The 23,408-nt window shown below is 37.4% G+C and overlaps 1 protein-coding gene across 2 annotated transcripts in view; it reads left to right on the top strand.

Moving 5' to 3' along the window:
* The window catches only part of LOC126177142 (myosin regulatory light polypeptide 9-like), a 102,022-nt gene extending 89,222 nt beyond the window's left edge, over positions 1-12,800 (top strand). The window contains exons 4-6 of one of the 2 annotated variants that reach the window (XM_049924412.1): positions 2,253-2,389; positions 3,997-4,045; positions 12,484-12,800. In XM_049924412.1, the coding sequence (XP_049780369.1) occupies positions 2,253-2,389; positions 3,997-4,045; positions 12,484-12,630 (333 nt within the window). In that variant the 3' untranslated portion in view covers positions 12,631-12,800. The remainder of the gene's footprint in view (positions 1-2,252; positions 2,390-3,996; positions 4,046-12,483) is intronic. The other variant, XM_049924413.1, reaches the window with a different exon arrangement.
* Positions 12,801-23,408: the final 10,608 nt, after the last annotated feature.

Raw genomic sequence — 23,408 nt, 5'->3', positions numbered from 1 at the left:
CCCAATGCCACCACAGCCCAGGGTAGCTGCTTGACACCTGTCTATTGTGGCCAAAACATCTTTCAGCTGTTTACAGACAGTGAACAGTTCCCCCAGTACCCATGTACATCAGGGGCCGTCTCTATCCATCTGATGTCAGTTTTTTGTATGTACTGCAAGTAATGTAACACTAATACAAGAAGCTGCTGGGTGCAATCTAAGGTCTGCCGCTATGCTACTTCTTTCCTGCCTTCCACCAGTTGCACTAGGTGCATTCACTTGGCCCCTTGTCAGATACTACACATATCAGATATCAGATGAGAGTTTCCGATTAGAGTTTGTTGACATCTCACAGTTCTGGACAACTGTACCTGACATAAAACTATCTTCTGACCTTGCTGATGCAAATCAATTGGACTTCTTTACCATTGCAGTCTTAAATATGCTGGAATCAAAATACTTCAACACATGTTCAACTTTCTCAAATAAATGCAAAGAGTTTCTTCTGCAATAATTTTTGCATATTGTCCAGTAAGATGCAACTTCTCACATTCATTATTCACAAGTTAGAGTACATCACATGACAATACATCTCAAGTTCTGACATAAAACCTACATTAATTAACATTCAATATTCTTCTTCTGTTTTGCAATGACATCATGCCATACTGTTACACTGTGTACATTAATTCAATGGCAGCCAGTGTTACTCAAAACTGGGACAACAGTGCAAGGAAAATACACAAAGCCCTCGAGGGTACATCATCTCCTGGTGATAGTGTGATCACCTTGATGACATGCAGTGGCCCTCTGTACAAACATTACACGCAAAAACAGGTAACAAAACATCCAAATAGTTCATATTCTAAATCACTATATAGTGATATAGGTAACTATATAGTGATATAGGTAACAAAACATCCAAATAGTTTCATATTCTAAATCACTATATAGTTTAAATTCATCACCATCATTCATCCGCTAGGTAGACATAGGGTTACAAAAAAATGGTTCAAATAGCTCTGAGCACTATGGGACTTAACAGCTGAGGTCATCAGCCCCTAGAACTTAGAACTACTTAAACCTAACTAACCTAAGGACATCACACACATCCATGCCCGAGGCAGGATTCGAACCTGCGACCGTAGCGGTCGCGCGATTCCAGACTGATGCCCCTAGAACCGCTCGGCCACTCCAGCTGGCAGACATAGGGTTACAGATCACTCTACCAGAATGATGTGTAAATCATGTATTCTACGACTCAGGCAAAGTCGTTGTGACAAATTCATTTATCATACTTTAATTACATATTAAGTCCTGCATACAATTAATTGCTTTCACAAGTACATACCTATAAGAAGTTCATTTATTATACTTTGCTTATATATCAATTCCTGTACATAATTAATTACCTTCACAAGTGCAGTTCATACCTTATTTTAAATCTCCATCACTTCTGCCTTATAAAATAATATTTTCATTAACAGAATGTAGTATTTTGATTCTTGTTTTGAATCATCAGTTATCTAGATTTTTTTAATACAAAATACAACAGTCAGTGCTTACAGTGCTTCTACATACATTTTTCTGACATAAGTTACATAAAAAATTAAAGCTTACCATTTCTTCTATTTCATTTGTATCTTAATATCATTTAATCATCATAACTTTTTCCTCTCTCCAAGCAATTTCAATATTCTTCTCCTGTTCTGCACTGATGCCATACCACATTGTTAACACTGCATACTGTTATTCAGTGACACGCCACTTTACTGCAGCCTGGGACAGTGATGCAATGAACACACACAAAAGCCGGACAGGTACCTCATTTCTTGATGACACTGTGATTGCTGCTCCACCTTGAAGACATGTGGTGGCCTTCCATACATTTGTTACATGCATAAACAGATAGCAAGACTTCAAACAGTTTCATATTCTTAATTACTAAATCATTATGTAGTTTTAAGATTGTGACCACTTTTATAGCCAAGCAGACACAGTGTTACACATCCCTCTACCAAGAATGATACGTAAATCCAAAATAATCAGTGAAAATATTATTTGTCGATGTCCTGATGCATTCTCAGGTGACTGCAGTAGCTATACAAAAAGTAAATTTATTGTAGCATTTGTCTTTTCTTTTTCTTCCAAACATGAGTGGTGAAAAATAAAAGCTACATTGAGTGGCAAATGCACTGAATAAAATCATCAAATGAAACCCAAAATTGATTATTGTAGTACAAAGAATTTATCTAAGGTGTTTAACATTTCAGACAATTGGTCCACTTGATTTTGAATCATTTGTTATCCTATTGGGGTATAAAACGGTAGAGATGGATCCAGAAACTGTACTAATTGATGCTCTCTCAAGATGGGACTATGACAATTCTGGCTTGATTTCTGAAGAAAGGTACAGTAACAGTAAAAATAACAACAACTTTCAGAATAATATTTAGGTATGAGCTTGCATTAGCATTAGTACTACACTCCTGGAAACGGAAAAAAGAACACATTGACACCAGTGTGTCAGACCCACCATACTTGCTCCGGACACTGCGAGAGGGCTGTACAAGCAATGATCACACGCACGGCACAGCGGACACACCAGGAACCGCGGTGTTGGCCATCGAATGGTGCTAGCTGCGCAGCATTTGTGCACCGCCGCCGTCAGTGTCAGCCAGTTTGCCGTGGCATACGGAACTCCATCGCAGTCTTTAACACTGGTAGCATGCCGCGACAGTGTGGACGTGAACCGTATGTGCAGTTGACGGACTTTGAGCAAGGGCGTATAGTGGGCATGCGGGAGGCCGGGTGGACGTACCGCCGAATTGCTCAACACGTGGGGCGTGAGGTCTCCACAGTACATCGATGTTGTCGCCAGTGGTCGGCGGAAGGTGCACGTGCCCGTCGACCTGGGACCGGACTGCAGCGACGCACGGATGCACGCCAAGACCGTAGGATCCTACGCAGTGCCGTAGGGGACCGCACCGCCACTTCCCAGCAAATTAGGGACACTGTTGCTCCTGGGGTATCGGCGAGGACCATTCGCAACCGTCTCCATGAAGCTGGGCTACGGTCCCGCACACCGTTAGGCCGTCTTCTGCTCACGCCCCAACATCGTGCAGCCCGCCTCCAGTGGTGTCGCGACAGGCGTGAATGGAGGGACGAATGGAGACGTGTCGTCTTCAGCGATGAGAGTCGCTTCTACCTTGGTGCCAATGATGGTCGTATGCGTGTTTGGCGCCGTGTAGGTGAGCGCCACAATCAGGACTGCATACGACCAAGGCACACAGGGCCAACACCCGGCATCATGGTGTGGGGAGCGATCTCCTACACTGGCCGTACACCACTGGTGATCGTCGAGGGGACACTGAATAGTGCACGGTACATCCAAACCGTCATCGAACCCATCATTCTACCATTCCTAGACTGGCAAGGGAACTTGCTGTTCCAACAGGAAAATGCACGTCCGCATGTATCCCGTGCCACCCAACGTGCTCTAGAAGGTGTAAGTCAACTACCCTGGCCAGCAAGATCTCCGGATCTGTCCTCCATTGAGCATGTTTGGGACTGGATGAAGCGTCGTCTCACGTGGTCTGCACGTCCAGCACGAACGCTGGTCCAACTGAGGCGCCAGGTAGAAATGGCATGGCAAGCCGTTCCACAGGACTACATCCAGCATCTCTACGATCGTCTCCATGGGAGAATAGCAGCCTGCATTGCTGCGAAAGGTGGATATACACTGTACTAGTGCCGACATTGTGCATGCTCTGTTGCCTGTGTCTATGTGCCTGTGGTTCTGTGAGTGTGATCATGTGATGTATCTGACCCCAGGAATGTGTCAATAAAGTTTCCCCTTCCTGGGACAATGAATTCACGGTGTTCTTATTTCAATTTCCAGGAGTGTATTTGTTGTCACATTTGAAATAAAGAACTGTCCTATGTACACAAGACAAAAAAATTGTGTGATTATGTATGTTGGGCATCACATATGACCAGTTTCATCTTTTCTTATAGGATAAAACATGATCTAGTCACATGGGGTGACAGATTTACTCCTGAAGAGGTGAGCTTTTCTCACTTTATTTTTCATCTATTTATTTAAGCTTAATTCTTCTTTGGTATAATTATGTTATAAGTTTTATACCCATGAGTTTAGTTACAAATTTGTCTTGCTAATTTTTTACTCTTAATTTTGGCAAATATTTTTTGATGAATTATGCTTCAGAACATAAAAGATTAATTATGTGGAATTTATTGTGTTTCCTTTATATGAAGTCCTCATTTCCCTCGAGCAAAGGAACTATTTATACAAAGAAAAACAGTTTTGTGAGTTCAGCTATGATTAGGCATGGAAAGTATATTTTATGACAAACCTGTATACTTAAGTTTAGTTCTAAACCAGTTATTGTATAATTTTTGCACTGACAAAGGGCAAGAATCATTGTGTACTACAGCAGAGAAAGTGCTCTCATGATTACTGTCATGGTTTTATTCAAATCAGCTGACTTTAAACACAAAAGCACCTAACTTTATACAGTACAGAAGTAAGTATCAACAGGATAATATGTGCATAATGCCAGAAAACAAACAAATAGAAAAGATGTGTACTAAAAAGTTTCTGGGAATGTAGATTGATCAACATTTTAACTGGAACGAACATGTGCATGTTACTCAGAAATTCAGTTCAGCATGTTTTGCTTTGAGAATAATATCCAAGGTACGTATCCCAGAATGCACTAGAGCTATGTAATTTGGTTATTTCCAGTCAGTTGCAAACTATGGCATAAGTTTTTGGGACAAAACCAAGTCAAGATCAAAAGAAATTTTTATTATGCAAAGAGCTATCCATATAATGACTCATGCACACCACAAACACACTGTAGACCCTTATTTAAACAGCTAAAAATGCTAACATTACCATCTACATATATTTTAAAATTCCTGGAAATGATCACAAAAATCACTGTAATCTTCAAATCAACTATAGCTACCATAATCACAATACAAGGCATGGTAAAGACTTCCACATTAGCTATGTAGCAAAATCCAGAAGTTAGAACCATGTGAGCACTTAGGAATAAAGCTTTTAACTGTGCTTCCATACTAAATTAAAGAGCTGAAAGGCAAAAGTAAATTCAAGCATGAAGTAAAAAAATACCTGGCATGTCCTGGCAGATTAAAACTGTGTGGTGGACTGAGACTCGAACTCGGGACCTTTGCCTTTCAGAGGCAAGTGCTCTATCATCCGAGCTATCCAGGCACAGCTCACGACCCGCCCTCACAGCTTCAATTCTGCCAGTACCTTGTCTTCTACCTCCTAAACTTCACAGAAGCTCTTCTGCGTACCTTGCAGAACTAGCACTCCTGGAAGAAAGGAAATTGCAGAGACATGGCTTAGCCACAGCCTGGGGGATGTTTCCAGAATGATATTTTCACTCTGCAGTGGAGTGTGCACTGATATGAAACTTCCTGGCAGATTAAAAGTGTATGGCAAAAAAGACAAAGATCTCGAGTCTCAGCCACGCAGTTTTAATCTGCCAGGAAGTTTCATATCAGTGCACACTCCACCGAGAGTGAAAATATCATCCTGGCAACATCCCCCAGGCTGTGGCTAAGCCACATCTCCACAATATCCTTTCTTCCAGGAGTGCTAGTTCTGCAAGGTTCGCAGAAGAACTTTTGTGAAGATGAAGTACTGACAGAATTGAAGCTGTGAGGATGGGATGTGAGTTGTGTTGGGTAGCTCAGATGGTAGAGCACTTGCCATGAAAGGCAAAGGTCCCGAGTTTGATCTCAGTCCGCCACGCAGTTTTAATCTGCTAGGAAGTTTCATATCAGCGCACACTCCACTGCAGAGTGAAAATATCAGTCTAAAAAAATACCTGATGGATAAATGCTTCTACGGTGTCAATGAATATCTGTATCAGATAATAAATTGAAGCCTTTACATGCTTTCAATAATTTAAATGAATTTAAATTTATTTTCAAATTATGAAATACTTATAGAAATTCTGTTACATGCTCTCAGAACATTTTGTGTATAAGGCACAGTTAATGCCCTATACATGTTCCGCATGAGTATGTGTTTTGTCTGTGCACTAAGTGTTTGTTCTCTATTTATATACTATGGGTATATAATTTGCTTTGTTTGGTTATTATGTTATGCATTGTTGTCATGTGTTACATGTAAACATTCTAATGATGAATCATATGTGAGATCTTTTGGATGATGAATAAAATAAATAAATAAATGAAGGCAGTATTTTGAAGAGTTATATTATGGGATTACTAAGCACTACATCCTGAATACAAAAACACTGACCCTGTAGCAACTGTCTTGATTTTTAGGTAGTAGTCTAACTACAGAAAACCCAGGATGCACCTACTCACACAGTTATATCTAGCATATAATGCTCTTTTGTATACACATACTGAAAGCAAGTTAGCTTGACAATGTGAGACGATAATTAAATACAGCTCATTTAGTCTCTCAACACTTGTCATGGCACACACCACATATCCTTCTAGATGACTTAGTACTGTGACCCTATTGCAATACCTCTGTTACATCTCCATCACTTTCCTTTTGCCTGTCTGAAAAACTTAGTAGCATCTCATTATGATGAGTACGATGTTGAGATTAGAAAAAGGTGAAGCTTTAATATTATAATGTATTAATCTTACTTGTAAGATTTTCCATTTGAAAACATTATATTGTGAACATATAATTTGACAGAGGTGGTTTAGTTGTTGTCAATTTTTTTTATTAAACCCTACTTTAAGTTCTTTGAGTAACTTTTAATTGTGTAGCATGCATTACGAGGTCTGATCAAAAAGTTCTGGAACATTTGCAATTTTGCGCCAGTGGTGTGTTGGAACAAAATGTGATCAGAATCCTTGCACATGCCTGTATTTAGTGTGTAACTGCCAGAAGTTTCATTGTTGTATGTCTGTTAGTTATTATTCAGAGCTGTATTGAGTACAACATTGTGTTGCACAGTTTGCAAATGGCAGAGTTACAGGAGTGAGTCTGCATTAAATTTTATGTGAAACTCCAGAAAACCTTTACAGAGACACACCAAATGATATAGGAAGCCTACAGTGATGAGTGATTAAGCCACACTTGGTGTTATGAATGGTTCACATGGTTTAAAAGTAGTCAGGCGGAAGTTAAAGATGACCCTCACTCAGAGCGCCCGTTGACGTCTACCAACGACGCTCATGTCAGGAAGGTCAACAAAATTGTGCATGCCAATTTAAGACTGACTGTCCAAGAGATTGTAGAAGAGTGTAACATTTCAGTTGGATCATGTCAGGGAATCCTGACACAGCATCTTGAAATGCATCTTGTTGCCACGAAGCCCCACGGCTCATGAGTCAATACCAGAAAGACCTTCACCTTGCAATCTACGAAGAGCTTTTGGATTGTGCAAATGAGAATATAATCATAACTGGTGATGAGTTGTGGATCTATGGTTATGATGTTGAGACCAAGGTTCAATCTTCACAGGGGGGCAGGAACAGTTCTCCAAGACAAGAAAAAGCTCATCAAAGGCATGCTGTTAGTTTTTTTGCCTTTGAAGGATTATTTCATCATGGATTCTTGCTACAGGGATAAACTGTTAATTGACTGTACTATTGGAATGTTTTGTGATGCCTGTGAGAAAATGTGTGAAGAAAACGGCCTGAAATGTAGTGAGAAAATTCATGGCTCTTGCATCACAATAACACACCTGCATATTTATCTCTGTTGATGTGTGACTACTGCACAAAAAATGAAATCACTGTGCTGTCTCATCCTCCATACTCTCCAGACCTGGTCCTATGGAATTCTTTTGATTTCCAAAATTGAAGGTCCTGTTGAAAGGACAAAGATTTGCAACAATAGATGAGATAAAAGAAAATTCACAATGGTGCTTCGCGCGATTGAGGGGGAGGCATGCTGAGACTGCTTCTGGAAGGGGAAATGGTGTTGGGAGCAGTGTATCAATTGGGAGAAGAGTACTTCAAAGGAGACCATGCACACTAAGTAAAAGTTAACTTCAGTAAAATTTTGTGGACAAAGCTCCAGAATATTTGAACAGACCTTGTATTTAAGAGGTCTGCTTTGAGTGCATTTCAAATAAATGTACTTTAGCTATCTTTTCCATCTCCTTGGATAAATTATTACACAATTTTAACTCATATGAGAAAACACTGTTCAGAGACTTTAATTTTTTTTTCCCTATGCTAACTGCAAATTCAAAATACTACTTTTTCCGTGATTATGCATAATTATTGCTGATATAATTATTAATGTTTTTCGTAATGTGCACAACAGACACATAGGTAAACCTACTTGGCACACTGAGGACACCTAATTCTTTTAAATATTTCCTTACAGTGAGCCCAGCTACTACTTTTAGTTATTTATTATTCTTATGGCCATTTTCTGCAGTTTGTAAATTGTGTCCATGTTTTGTGCATTTAATTCCCAGAAAAGAATACAATAGCTAATAATTATGAATGAGTGTACATGTGAATAATACATCACCCAAGGTACTGGCTGTTATATACTAATGATAGAATCCTACTGGTATAACATGTTGATGGCATTCTCTTTGCTGGTATCTTGACATGTTCATTTGATGTCATCTGAAAATCAATTTTCATTCCTAAAAACTTGGTTTCTGCTACAGTCTATAGATTCATCATTTATATTTAGAGTGGCAGAATTGTTTTCCTTCTTTAAGTGAATTTTACAGCTGTTTGTTTTCTTTATGTTCAGTGTTAATTTATTACATGCTGCCCAATTGTAAACATCCTTTACAGTTTCATTTGCCTTCTCAACTAGGAGTTCTGTTGTTTCGTGAGTGACTATAATGTTGCCGTTATCAGCAAAGACAATTCTTTATCCATACCTAATACTGTCTGTTAAGTCATTTATGATTTAAGAGCAGAATTGGCCCTAATACACTACCCAAAGGAACATCTATGTTAATATGTTTTGCATCTGATAGTTGTTCCACTAAAAATTTAGCGTCATCTGATGTGTAGGCTATTTCTACTTTTTGTAGTCTATTTTCCAGGTATGACTGGAGCCACCCATTAGCTATTCCTTTTATATATAGTGCTTCTAGTATATTTAGTAATATTTTGTGGCTAACATTTCAAAAGCACAGACAGGTCTGGAAATAAGACTATAACACAGTCATCACTGTCAACAGCTTGAGGTAACACTTTTGCAAGCACATTTATGTCTGATACTGTTCTTCTGCCACCTTGGAAGCCAAACTGTAATCTGATAAGAAGATTGTATTTATTCATGTAACTCATTAATCTGTCTTTCATAACTGATTCTGCATCTACATCTACATCTATACTCCACAAACCATCTCACAGTGTGAGGTAGAGCATATTTCTAGTACCACTATTTTACCACCTTTCCTGGTTCCACTTCAAAATGAACAGCTGTAGATGCCCAGTACGTAAAACACTTTCTGAATGTACAGTGTATTTCTTGTTTTTGTTGACTGCAGAAACAAATGGAAGATTGTAATAAAAAATTTGAGAGTATTACTAGAAAGCAGTAGAATTAGACCAAAATTATTTATAATCAACATACCGAGTATAAGGAATCAACATATAAAATGTAAGAAAAAGCTGATAGAATGAACAGTATGTTTAAAAATTTTGGGCTGAAGATGAGCAACACAAAGACTTTTAAAATGACCATCAACAGGGACCAATTTCCAAAGACAATGCTATTAACCAGGAAACACTTGAGGGACACAGAAAGCATTCAATTATTGTAATTAAGTCCGAAAACATTCATTGGACTGCAAAACACCACAAAAAAGGAAAAACAACCCTATACAGCACATAATTTGTGCCAATTCTCACTTGTGGTTTAGAGCAATGAACCCTACTGATATAAGATAATGGCAGAATTAAGGGGGGGGGGGGGGGGGGGGGGGGGGAATGAGATTCATAAGACCTATGAAGCAAACTACTAGAAAGGACAAGATAAAAAATAATCTGAACAGGAATGTAATTGGCATTGAAATCCCTGATACTAGTGCAATAAAGAAACACAGACTGCAGTGGGATGGGCATTTTATGAGATTGGAAAAAAAATAACAGCCAGATGATATTTTGGGATAAATGAACAGCAACAGTAGATCTATGAAGGCAGGAGGAGATAGTGAGGGCTTGTACATCACACCAGGGAAACTGGAGCTGGGAAATGGTGGTGGTGATGATAATGATGAGATAGAAAATAAAGTAACATTTAAGTCAGAGGACTAGTTGATGGGTCTTTGTATGTCAAACAGTTGATGACAAATATTAAATTTCTGCAAAAGTAAATGAACAAAAGAGTAAAAATGGACTGGGGTTTTTATAGTCAACTAAACAACTATTTTCATTTTCTGATATACCTAAAACATAAAATTTACAATCAGTGTGTATTACCAGTTCTGCTTTGTGGGAGTGAGATATAAGCTTTTAATGTGAAAACCATTAAAAAACAAGACCTCTGATGTATCTAAAACAGACAATTTATAATCAGTGTGCATTACTAGTTTTGATTTATGGGAGCAGATATGGATTTTTAATATGAAAATCATTAAAAAACAGAGACTTACTCAGGAAGCAATGGAGAAGTGCATTATGAGAATTACCACAAGAAACAGAAGAAGGGATAAGAGAGAGGTGAATTGTACAATTTTTTGGGGGTAATATCATGAGCTGGAAATGAAATATAAAGCACTCAGCTGGAAACATCACACAGCCCAAACTGAAGGCATTACTAAGGATCATTCCATGTAGAAAATGTGGTGAGTGCTGAACAAAACATGCAGCAAGCTCAATATGTAAGTACACCTCCAGTGACATTTTTGTCAAAATTTTGGCACTACAAGCTGGATGTGGTAATACAACCAATATAGGTAAACCGAAAAGCAATGGCAAAATCTACAAAAAATTCTAAAATTGAATTTCTAATGCAAAGATGCACCAAAGGGCTCCTACTATGTGCTGACTGCCATGGAGAAGACCTCTATACATGCATTTGTAAAAATATACATTTAAAACATTCCATTTTTATTAAGGCTAAGCCTGGTTGCCACATTAAATGCATTAGTGCAGAATGTTTTAATGGACAAGTCAACAAAAAAGATTATCATTTGGTGATTATAGGTGGTGGCAACAATGTAAATAAAAATGAAAGCAAGAGAGCCCTTGATATTTTTGAAACTTTTTCCCAAAACTAATTATTACGAATGTCATTAGCATAGATATGCCGCACAGCACGGTCTGCCACACTGGTTATTGGTTTTGAGTTAATAAAGTAGTACAGTTCTACAATTCTGAGCTAAAAATTGTGTAATAAGTTTAACTGTGTACATTTGCCAGACCTAAGTAAAATGACTTGCCATACTAATATGAAAAGGTTTTGCATTATGCAGATGAGAGCCTTGAAAATCACACTGTAAGTGAAACAAGGAACAGCTTGTAAAAGCCTGTTTAACAGTTTCTGTATTCTGCCAGTTAGGCTATGTGCATGCTAGAACCATTATGCTAGTGAAAGAAGACACTAAGATCACAAATTGGAACATGCAAATTCACAGTCATGATACAAAGCATGAAACAGACTTCCATATATATGGCTGATTGAAGGTTAACATTATGACCAAAAAGCTCATACGTCCAAGGGCCTGTTTTTTATAATTTTCTACCAAATGTTTTAAGATGAGACATGAGACACTTGTAAAAAATAATTCAAGCAGCAGCTTATCCACAAATGACCATATAACTTAGATATAAAATAAATAATAATTAAGTAAGAATCCTCCCAAGAAACAAGTATAGGATAAATTTCATAACAAACCAACAATGTGCTATGGGTTTATTAGTGTCCTACTGTTCAAATTATTTTATTGTAGCTTATTGTAAAAAATAATGCTATAATTTATGCTTTGTTGATACTGCCCTTGCATGTGAAATTACATGCTATGAACAGAAAATAAATTTGAAATGAGAAGGTAATTTTTTGTTGGTCATAATATAAACACTCCATCTAGTGACTTGTGTATAGCAGTAAATCTGCAGAAATCACAAGACGAAGTGCAGACAGAGCTGGAGGACTCTTAAAATCACTTTCATTAAAAACACAATAGGAAATTGCTTACATATAGCTGTTACTGAATTTGACTGAGTCAGCCATCTTCACACACCTAAATTGTCACAGCTTTATTGCTTATTGATCTTTGTCCATCATCTATCACAGGTGTCAACACTCTATTTAAAGCTATACATATGCTTCCTTTTTATTGCTGTTCACCATTTCCCCTCAATAATATAAATATTTTATGTTGTTCAACACCCTAGTATTCAACTTCAGTTTACTGTAATTCATATTCATTTTTCGATAATGCAGTGTTATAAGTTCAACAAATTTAAAAATGCTTACTTGGTGATACAGTGGAGATAATAGCTAACAGCATGTCAATTTTTTCACAGGCTGATCTGGCTCTTGATGATGCTCCAGTTTGCATGAGGAAAGGAGTTGCAATGATAGACTACATTAAATTCTGTAATACATTAAGTGGATTACGCAAAAAGACCAAAACACCTGGACCTGAAGATTTCATGAGTCACGCACATTAGTGGTGGACTTCCCTACATGTCTGTGATTTCACCTAGTCTTAAGGTGATAAATGTTATCACAATGATTGCAACTACGCAGTATGTAAATCAAGATTTTGTACAAAATGTACAAGAATATAACTCTTTAAAATATCAGTTCAAAAAATAAAAGGAAGACAGTATGCATCTAGTATTTGTATTAACAACAGTTACTCAATGGATTGGCCTGAAAAACTTTCATATATCATTTATAGAATTATTTATACATCCATTACAACTATCAGCAATTGTGCAGTAATTGATGTTGTATTTCCAACGTACATTCAATATCAAAACATGACCCCTAGATTTTTTTGAAGTTTCATTCCTTCATTCATCATGTTACACATATCCTGCAAACAAGTATAACCTTTAAGTATGTGAAAATAGTCAAAGTGTACAATAACAGATTTCAAGCAGCCGATGGTATGGTATTAACAATTAATCATCACAATACTGCTACAAAAGTATTTATGTTGAGCCAGCACAAACTGAACATACAAAAATTAGCAGCAAAGCTGACATTAAATCAGTGCTGTGTATCTCCTATTGCAAACTTACTACCTGCATGACTGCATCAAGGTTTATCATAGAACAGTCTATGCACCACAAAATTTGAGCCCTGCATCGCTACTTTTCATGCAGCAAATAGAAATATTACATTTTTCAATCTACATGATCAGGCGATTTAGAAGGAGTGGCTAGCAAGTTATATAGTTAATTTTCTTTTGAATCTGTAGGAATTCTAAATGTGTTACTTCATATATGATGGGAGACTTCTGAAGACCCTTGCAGTCACTTTGAGTCCTGCAGCATGATGCAAATTCTAGATGGTGAATATTTTCCTGTTTCCTTGTAGTTGCATAAATTACAATTCAACTAAAGCTGGATTTTATTATTAGTATCAGAGACCATTAAAGCATTTTTGGTCCATATCTTTTACTCTCCTCATAACAGGATGTCAGATGTATTAATAGTTATGACAATGTGGTAGAAGATAACTTACTATCAATTTCTTAAAGAAACACTTAAAGTGATGAACATTTCACCAAAGTTCAGGTATAATATTTAACACAAAAAGAAAGAAAAAATTAAAAATATACTAAGACACCGAAAGAGGTGATACAAAATATTAGACAGAAAGCCTTCTGTTTCAACTCAAAAGAGAATAAAGGAACAAATGCAAAACCACATTAGAGAAGAAATGAGCTTAAATTGCCGCCTGCTGGTACGTGATTCATTAGTTCCATTACACAGTACTTTCAAATTTTTAGGGCAGTGAGACAAGATATAAAATGTAAAAACTATTCAGAAACTGAGGGTTGCTCAGCAAATTACGAAGTATCGGATTTATGACACTCAAGAAAGTAAACAAAAGGATTAGGAAATGACTGGAAGACATAATTACAATTATTCCAATGAGAATGAAATGTAAATGGGTGGGACACATAATCAAACAAATCCCAGATGGATCAAGGAAGTTCTTTACTGGATTACAGATAATGAAAAGACTAAGTTATTAACTTAATGGCAGATGGATTGTTGACATTAGCAAACATGCAGGAGTGTCATTGACGTCTATATTGGAAAACAGTTTCATACCTCCCCCTTCATACCCATTATCTCTACAGTTAGGTCCCACTCATCCTGGGGTCTGAGTGACTAGTCATTCCTTTTTAACTTCATTAATCTACCCCTTTCTCCTCCCCGATGAAAGAACTCTTATTTCTGAAAGCTAGGTAGTGCGTCCCTTTTACTTTTATATGTCTATCATCAATATTACATATTTTGTATCCTAATGGTAAGTATATAAGAGAAGAAATGAGCTTAAATTGCCACCTCCTGATATGTGATTAATTAGTTCCATTACACAGTATTTTAAAATTTTTAGGGCAGTGAGACAAAAAAAAAAAAAAAAATATTTAGCCAAACAAAGTACTCCTGTCCATTTTCACTCTTATAATTATTTATAGTAGTATGTGTGTGTAACAATAGTACATGACAAATATTTACAACTAAAACAAATACGCTAATGTGCCTTCCACAGGTCCCAAGTGGAATGATCATCTCTCTGTCTCTCTCTCTCTTCTTTAATGAACACTCATTTACTAAGATCACCTTAATGCACTGAATTTAAAATTTGAAAAAAGTGTTTTTTTTATTTATAAGGTAATAAACAAATAATAGAACTACTACAGTACTTATTTACGGTGAAAATCCTTTAGGCTTCTCTTAAACTGAATTTCATTGGTTTTTAAGCTTTTTATGGTTGCTGGGAAGTTATTGAAAATGTGTGTTCCTGACACATATGACATTATGGAGTGAAACTAAGCATAGTATGCCAGCTTTTTCATTTTTATATCCCCTATGTCTGACAGAATTTGCATTGCACAGATAGATTTGATTAGATGCTTCAGCAGTTCTGTGGTGTGCTCCTCCCAGGTGAATTTATTATCAAGCTGTAATCCCAAGAATGTAACACTCTTCACTTCTTCTATCTGCGTGTCATCATATGTTAGGCATACACTCATGGGACACCCCTTACAAGTTCTGAACTGCATGTAGTGTGCTTTTTCAAAGTTTAGTGACAAAGAATTGGTTAGGAACCAGTGATTAATGTCCACAAATATTTTATTAACTGATCTTTCTAAAACTAGACTTGATTGCATGTAGTGTGTTTTTTCAAAGTTTAGTGATAAAGAATTGGTTAGGAACCAGTGATTAATGTTCACAAATATTTTATTAACTGATCTTTCTAAAACTACACTTGATTTGCTATTTATTGCAATGTTTGTATCATCAGCAAGCAAAAAACTTGGCCTCTGGTAATGTAACTGATGAAAGGTCATTGATATACACAAGAAAAAGTAAGGGCCCTAAGATGGAACTTTGTGGGAACCCACATGTAATTAATTACCATTTGGATGATGCCTGATAGCTCAATACATGTCTCTTTCCTAATAACACCCTTTGTTTCCTGCCAGAGGTATAAGATTTGAAGCATTTTGCAGCATTTCCTGTTACACCATAATATTCTAATTTACTGAAAAGGATATTGCGATTTACACAGTCAAATGCTTTTGACAGATCACAAAATAGACCAGCTGCCTGCACTTTTTTGTGTAATGAATTAAGTATATTTTCACTGTAAGTGTAGATAGCCCTCTCAATATCAGAACCCTTTAGAAATCTGAACTGCGACTTCGGCAGTATGTTATTTGTGATAAGATGGTTATTAAGCCAATTGTACATTACCTTTTTTAAAATTTTTGAGAATGCTGACAAAAGTGAAATTGGACAGAAATTCGATGCTGTTTCTTTATCTCCCTTCTTAAACAGTGGCTAAACTTCAACATATTTCAACCATTCAGGAAATAGCCCACTGATAAATGACTGGTTACACAGATAGCTTAATATGTTACTTAACTCAGAATCACATTCTTTAATTAACTTTGTTGATATTTCATCATACCCACTAGATGTTTTTGATTTTAAAGATTTTATGATGGACATTACTTCTGCTAGGGTAGTGAGGATCAAATTCATATTATATAAACGATTTATTGCAGCAAAATAGCCATTATAGTTATACATTAGAATACAATCATTTGGGAGTGAATTACAAGGATTTATTGAGTGTCTGCATAATTCTTAGTAGTAGATTACATTCAGTGCATGTATTGTAACAGATTATCATTTGAACCATATATTGCACAGTCTCTAATTGATCTGGTCCTCTTGTTGCATATTTCTATATGGTATCTCTCACAAGGTTTGACGGTTCATGGTATGTTGTATTTGCACAAATTTCATGGTGGAATCCGGGTACTGCGAGTCTTGTAAATACGTGTCTCATCTCAAAATTTGCTGCTGTCCAAGTGCAGATGATCATGGCCCCGGATCCATAGAATTCCGTTGGTACTTCATCTCTTTTCTTGAGTAGTGATCTTAGTAGGTTCTCTGATGCTGATGTGTTGGGAAGTAAGAACCTTGTCCTTAGATCCTCTATGAGCAAAGATTCTCGGGCAAGAAGGTAGACTAATCTTGATCTCGTGGTTTTTGCTACCCCTGATGCTATTTTGATATAGGTTACTTTTACTCTTTCCAATGTTTCTAAGTTCTTTTCATTTAGGTGTATCCATATGATTGATATCCCATAAGCCAGTATCAGTATTATTTTTGATTTTGAAGAGTGCCATAGCTGTGTCTAGATTTAGTGTTCTGATGGAACTTATTTTGTTTATCGCTCTGATGGCTTGTGTTGAATTCTCTGTTGTGTGTTTAGTGAAGCACTTTGTGGACAGTTGGAGTGTTATCCCTAGATATTTGTAATCTTTTGTGATAGATATTTGCTTTCCTTGTAGTGCAATTCTTGTTGTTTTTGGGTTTTGCCCACCTGGTCTGAATACCATCATTTCTGTCTTGTCGGTGTTGATTATGAACTTGTGTTTTGTGCACCATTTTTCCACGTCTTCTATAGTCTCCTGTAGTTTCTTTAAGTTTTTTGAGGCTATCACAATGTTGTCGGCATAGGCATATGCTTCAACATCTTCATCTTGAGCGATTTCCATAATGTCCTTTGCTGCCAGAATGAACAGGAGCGGGCTTAGTAGGTCTCCTGGGAGTACTCCATTTGTTTGCCTTATTGGTTCAGACAGGTCGAGGTTGTCTGAGATCCTTATCTTGTTCCATTCATTTATGGAGTTTATGATCCTCATCCAGATGCTGTCTCTTCCCAGGGTTTCGTCGAGCATCCTTTTTACTAATGATCGATTGAGGAGGTCGAAGGCCTTTGTGAGTCTATGAATGCAGCATAATATTTTGCTTCTTATCGATGATTCCCCATATGTTTTTTAAAAGCAGCTCCACTGCTGAGATAGTGGAACTTTTATGGAAGTTACTTGAAATGTCTGGGCTGAGGTATCTCATGGCAGCATCTACAGAACCTGACAACCCCATCTTTTCAGTAACAGTTATAAAGTGTTTGTTAAAAAGTTCTGCAATACTATACACATCTGTCACCAATGTATCATTTACTCTTAATGCTATTTGCCCCCCCTTCATGTCTGGTTCTACCGGCCTCCCCCTTCACTATATCCCATATTGTCTTCATTTTGTTATCTCATCTTTTCCTTGTAATATATTTGTTTTGATGTCCATATTACAGTCTTTAATATTTTGCTGTATTTCTTGTAATGTGCTATAGCATCAACATCAGAACTGTTTCGGATAGACAGATACAGTTTTCTTTTTGTTTTAAAAGATACCTCTATACCTTGAGTAATCCATGGCTTCTTTGTAGACTTTGCTCTAACCTTGGTTAGTGTTGGGGGAAAACAGTGTTCAACTAAGGTAAGCACTTGATTAGCAAAAGTGTTATATTTTTCATTCATGCCATGAGCACTGTAAACATCACTCCAGTGAATGTCTCTGAGGAGTGTCCTAAAATAATCAATTTTTTGTGTATTGAGTACCCTCTTGAGTTCAGATTTAACAGATTTTATATCCTGTTCAGTATTAACATTTAACAGAAGGAACTGCATGTCATGGTCTGAGAGGCCATTGACTATTGGTTTTGTACTAGGATTTTGTTCATTGGACTTTTCTATAAAGATATTATCAATGGCTGTTTGTGAGCAATTGGCTACCCTGGTTGGGAACTTTACTGTAGGAATTAAGTTGAATGATAGTGCTACTAACTCAAATAAGTTCTCACTGGGAGAGTCTTTAAGGAAATCTACGTGGGAGTCATCAGCACCCACTATTTCTTTGTTTTTGGTTGTTAAATTGGCCAGTACTGTTTCAAGGTGGTTTATGAACAGATTAAAGTTACCTGCAGATGCTCGATATACACTTAATATTATGAAGGATTTTTTATTAGATTCTACTCCTGTTGCACATGCTTCCATATGCTGTTCTAGGCAATTTATGAATGTCTATGTTACTTAATTTATGACAGTTCCTGATGAATGTGGTAACTCATCCTTTCTCCATTTCTGCTCTACAAAAGTGAGATGCTAACCTAAATCCTGTAACACTTAAAAATTCTATACCAGTGGTCACATGAAGTTCAGAGAGGCAGATTATGTCAGCTGGGTTTGAGGACTCTAATTCATTTATGCATATAATTAATTCATTAATTTTATTTCTCAGTCCTCAAACATTTTGATGCGATAAAAATAGCTGACATTTCACGCTGACTGAGTTAAAATTGGGTAAAGTTGAAATTTCTGCTGATTGTTGAAAATTCTCAACCAAAAGCTGTTTATGCTGATGTAATAAGCTAGAATTATGTTTTTTTGGTTTCTTTCTCAAACTGAACGTTTGTCTCAATCCTAACCCCTCTTAAAACTTTCTGTCCTCCCTAACACAAAAAAGGTTCTTTTCTGGACCCTATGACCACTGGTATTTTATCACTCATGACTGTGCCTCCCCCCTTGAACTTTCCTGCGATTTTCCCAGCCAGTTTACCCTTCCCTTTCCTGTTGAGGTGAAGGCCATGCCTAGTATAATCCCACCTACTGGGAGAATCAACAGGAACCACACCAATATGTGATCCTGCACCCGACATAAGCAGCCATTTCAACTCAAAATTAATTCTCCTGACAAAAGAGTTCAAATGAGGTCAGTCATGGAACAGATACAAACTCAAAACTAGTATGCTTTGATGCTGATGCAATCTTTGCCAGTTCAGAATCTATACTGTACCCAGGATCTCTGTCAGTACTATTACCTGGCCCACCCACTATAACCATGGTGTCTTCCTTAGTGAAATCTTTGCAAAGTGACCCTAAATCCTCTGTCACCTGCTCCATACCAATACTAGGTTTTAAAAAATTGGTGACCTGATTATCAAGCCATGTTCGCCACTACGCCATGTTTTGGAAAGCTGTGACAACTTAAGTCGGTTTCTCAAATGCAACTAACGTGGCATCACAGCTTGTGGCTTACTATACTGGCATCATGAGCTACCGTTCACGATGGATGCCACAAATTCTACGTAGCTGCACAGCTTTCAATATGGCATCAATTGAAATCATATGGACGAGTATCAGTGTTATACTGCAGGTTATGGCACTGCTTCTGTGACAACAGTTAAATACAAGAAAGATGAAACCCAAATCTTGGATCTGAAAATAGATTTTGCACAAAAATAAATCAGGGGTCACAAACAAATTTATAAAAGAAATAACACTCAGAAGATGAAAATGTTGTATGAAATGGCAAACTAACGAATGGCTATCATACATATATCATCTGAAGACACAGCAATCTCCCAAGATTTTAGAATATTGTTGTATTTGTTGATGTAGCCATTTCAGGTAACTAACTTTAACAGCTCCCACATCACATTCGGGAGCTATTTCCATCATTTAATACAAAATTTATGCAATGCTTGGACTCACAAACTGCGAAGTTTATATGACTCACTTTTTTGCTTATTTATTCATCCAAAAAAGTCTTAAGACAGAAGGATACAATATTGGTTTGTAGATATTGCCTCCTCTTCCTCCCCCCCCCCCCCCATACACACACACACACACACACACACACACACACACACAGCTGCAGAAAGTCAAATATAAGTTTCTGTTCTTGTAGTTCCAGAAGCTGCAAAAACATACCTGCCGACCACTGTTTTCACTTTTTCAGTAATATCATGAAAACACACTGTAATTGAATGGATTACAGCAGCAATTACTCCACGATAAATGTAACAGCATGCTCCTGTTTCGAAATACTACCACCAGGGAACAGTGATGGAAAAAAGTGGCACAACAAAGTAAAACCAAGTTGAACTTTTTGTGGCATGATAATAGTTGCATCTCTTAAGTTGTGCCACTAAAAACAGGGAGTTCACATATGCAAATGCATTGCAACTGCAATACATCACTAGCTGTGGCAACACTTTTGTTGTGTTTATGAAAGCGGCTTTACTGATGACTGGTAACAGTTGCATCATAATCGGAGGTGCAGACGATATTTATCACAACAAAACTTTATGTGCAATGAGAATCTTGAAGGAAACAATCAAAAGAATGTCATCAGGCTCTTTTCTAGATTGTCATTATTCCACAGAGGCACGATTTGACAGAAAACTCATGCGTAAACTTTGACATTTTTACAGCAAATAGGATATTCGAGAAAATCTGTAGATGTTGCCTGAATGCAATGTTTATACAGATAAACAGTGGGAACAAGGAACTCTTTACAATATACAGTCTCCACGTGAAAGCAAGAGGGGAAAAAAGAGTGCAGAAATACTTAAACTCATTGACCTAGTAGACAGTGTCGGAAGTTCCATGCGGCTTTTCGCGGATGATGCTGTAGTATACAGAGAAGTTGCAGCATTAGAAAATTGTAGCGAAATGCAGGAAGATCTGCAGCAGATAGGCACTTGGTGCAGGGAGTGGCAACTGACCCTTAACATAGACAAATGTACTGTATTGCGAATACATAGAAAGAAGGATCCTTTATTGTATGATTATATGATAGCGGAACAAACACTGGTAGCAGTTACTTCTGTAAAATATCTGGGAGTATGCGTACGGAACGATTTGAAGTGGAATGATCATATAAAATTAATTGTTGGTAAGGTGGGTACCAGGTTGAGATTCACTGGGAGAGTCCTTAAAAAATGTAGTCCATCAACAAAGGAGGTGGCTTACAAAACACTCGTTCGACCTATACTTGAGTATTGCTCATCAGTGTGGGATCCATACCAGATCGGGTTGACGTAGGAGACAGAGAAGATGCAAAGAAGAGCAGCGCATTTTGTCACAGGGTTATTTGGTAACCGTGATAGCGTTACGGAGATGTTTAGCAAACTCAAGTGGCAGACTCTGCAAGAGAGGCGCTCTGCATCGTGGTGTAGCTTGCCCGCCAGGCTTCGAGAGGGTGCGTTTCTGGATGAGGTAACGAATATATTGCTTCCCCCTACTTATACCTTCTGAGGAGATCACTAATGTAAAATTAGAGAGATTAGAGCGCGCATGGAGGCTTTCCAACAGTCGTTCTTCCTGCGAACCGTACGCGACTGGAACAGAAAAGGGAGGTAATGACAGTGGCACGTAACGTGCCCTCCGCCACACACCGTTGGGTGGCTTGCGGAGTATAAATGTAGATGTAGATGTAGAATAAGTTATCTGTAGAGCAAGGGTCTCCATTCCCAATTCCGCCCAAAACAAGAGTCATCTGCAGCAGTAGAACCACTATTATAAGTGACAGTTGTGAAGTCACCATCATTATTGGTAACAGCAGCAGAACAACAATAACAACCACCATCAGCAGAGGAACCACACTGGCAGCAGCGGATCAACAAAAACACACATTAGCAAGAAAGGCTCTGTCAGCATCAGCACCAGTAGCAGAACAACCAGCTGCACTCTCACCACCAGCAGCAGATCTGTCATCAGCAGTAGCAACAGCATCCAGTCCATCAGTAGCAATTAGTTAAGTGCCAATCAGAAGAAGAGCCATACAAACATCACACTTGAAGAATTCTTCTCTGCACAGTAGCTTGAAGAGGACACCAAAGTGAGCAACTCATCAAATCTAGATGTCCCTTAATTTTTCTGTATCAGAAGAGCAAGGATTATGCAACAATCTTTGTGAGCTGGAAGTCATTTTAAATTTTTATCTTAAGGACGTTTGTGTGAGGTGTACTAATGAGCACTGGCTACATGACGCACAGATTTGTGCTGCAAAAACACCAGACTTTGACCTGATAAGTGGCTTTTGCAGGGAAAGTTATAAATGTGGAGGTGATCTTTTGAATGAATTGAAAAGTAGAACAAAATGTGTAATAGTACTTGATGACTTCAACATTAATTTTAAAACAGTTAATGGGAAAAAGGTGCAATTATTAAATCTGTTTAGCTCATAAAACAGGCAGTCAACTGTACAGTAAATTACCAGATATGGGGATGGGTCCCAAACAACACTTGACCAGACATTTATCAACAAAAAAACTGTGACTATAATATTGAAGTAAACATAAGGGTTTTTAATAGTAAGCTTCAAAAGGTACATTGGGACAGAGAACAAACTGATGATGTTGTCAAGAAGTATGAAACAATTCACTGATTATAAATACTGCTATGATATGAGATTCCCATTAAAAGTAATTCAAAGAGAAGTCATATATATATATATATATATATATATATATATATATATATATATATATATATATATATATATATACACTTACTTACTTATCGCGAATGGACCCAGAAGGATCACGCAAAGCTTTCTGACGTCGTTTCTTCCATACTTCTTTCATTCGTTCTCCATGTTTTCTTTTTCTTTCTTCTGTCCATTTTGTTCCTGGTCTCTTTAGTGCTTCCTTCTCCGACAATACAATCCACTTTTCTACCTTATTTCTAAAAGTTTTTCTATCTTTGACATCTTTAAGTTCAATATTTGCCTTTTGTAAATCTAATATATTGGATGTGTGTGTGTGTGCGAGTGTATACCCGTCCTTTTTTCCCCCTAAGGTAAGTCTTTCCGCTCCCGGGACTGGAATGACTCCTTACGCTCTCCCTTAAAACCCACATCCTTTCGTCTTTCCCTCTCCTTCCCTCTTTCCTGATGAGGCAACAGTTTGTTGCGAAAGCTTGAATTTTGTGTGTATGTTTGTGTTCGTTTGTGTGTCTGTCGACCTGCCAGCACTTTCATTTGGTAAGTCACATCATCTTTGTTTTTAGGTATATTTTTCCTTCGTGGAATGTTTCCTTCTATTATATATATATATATAT

Source organism: Schistocerca cancellata, chromosome 3 (assembly GCF_023864275.1).
Source record: "Schistocerca cancellata isolate TAMUIC-IGC-003103 chromosome 3, iqSchCanc2.1, whole genome shotgun sequence".
In the NCBI taxonomy this organism is placed as follows: domain Eukaryota; kingdom Metazoa; phylum Arthropoda; class Insecta; order Orthoptera; family Acrididae; genus Schistocerca; species Schistocerca cancellata.
This window is presented reverse-complemented; position numbering and strand designations above follow the sequence as displayed.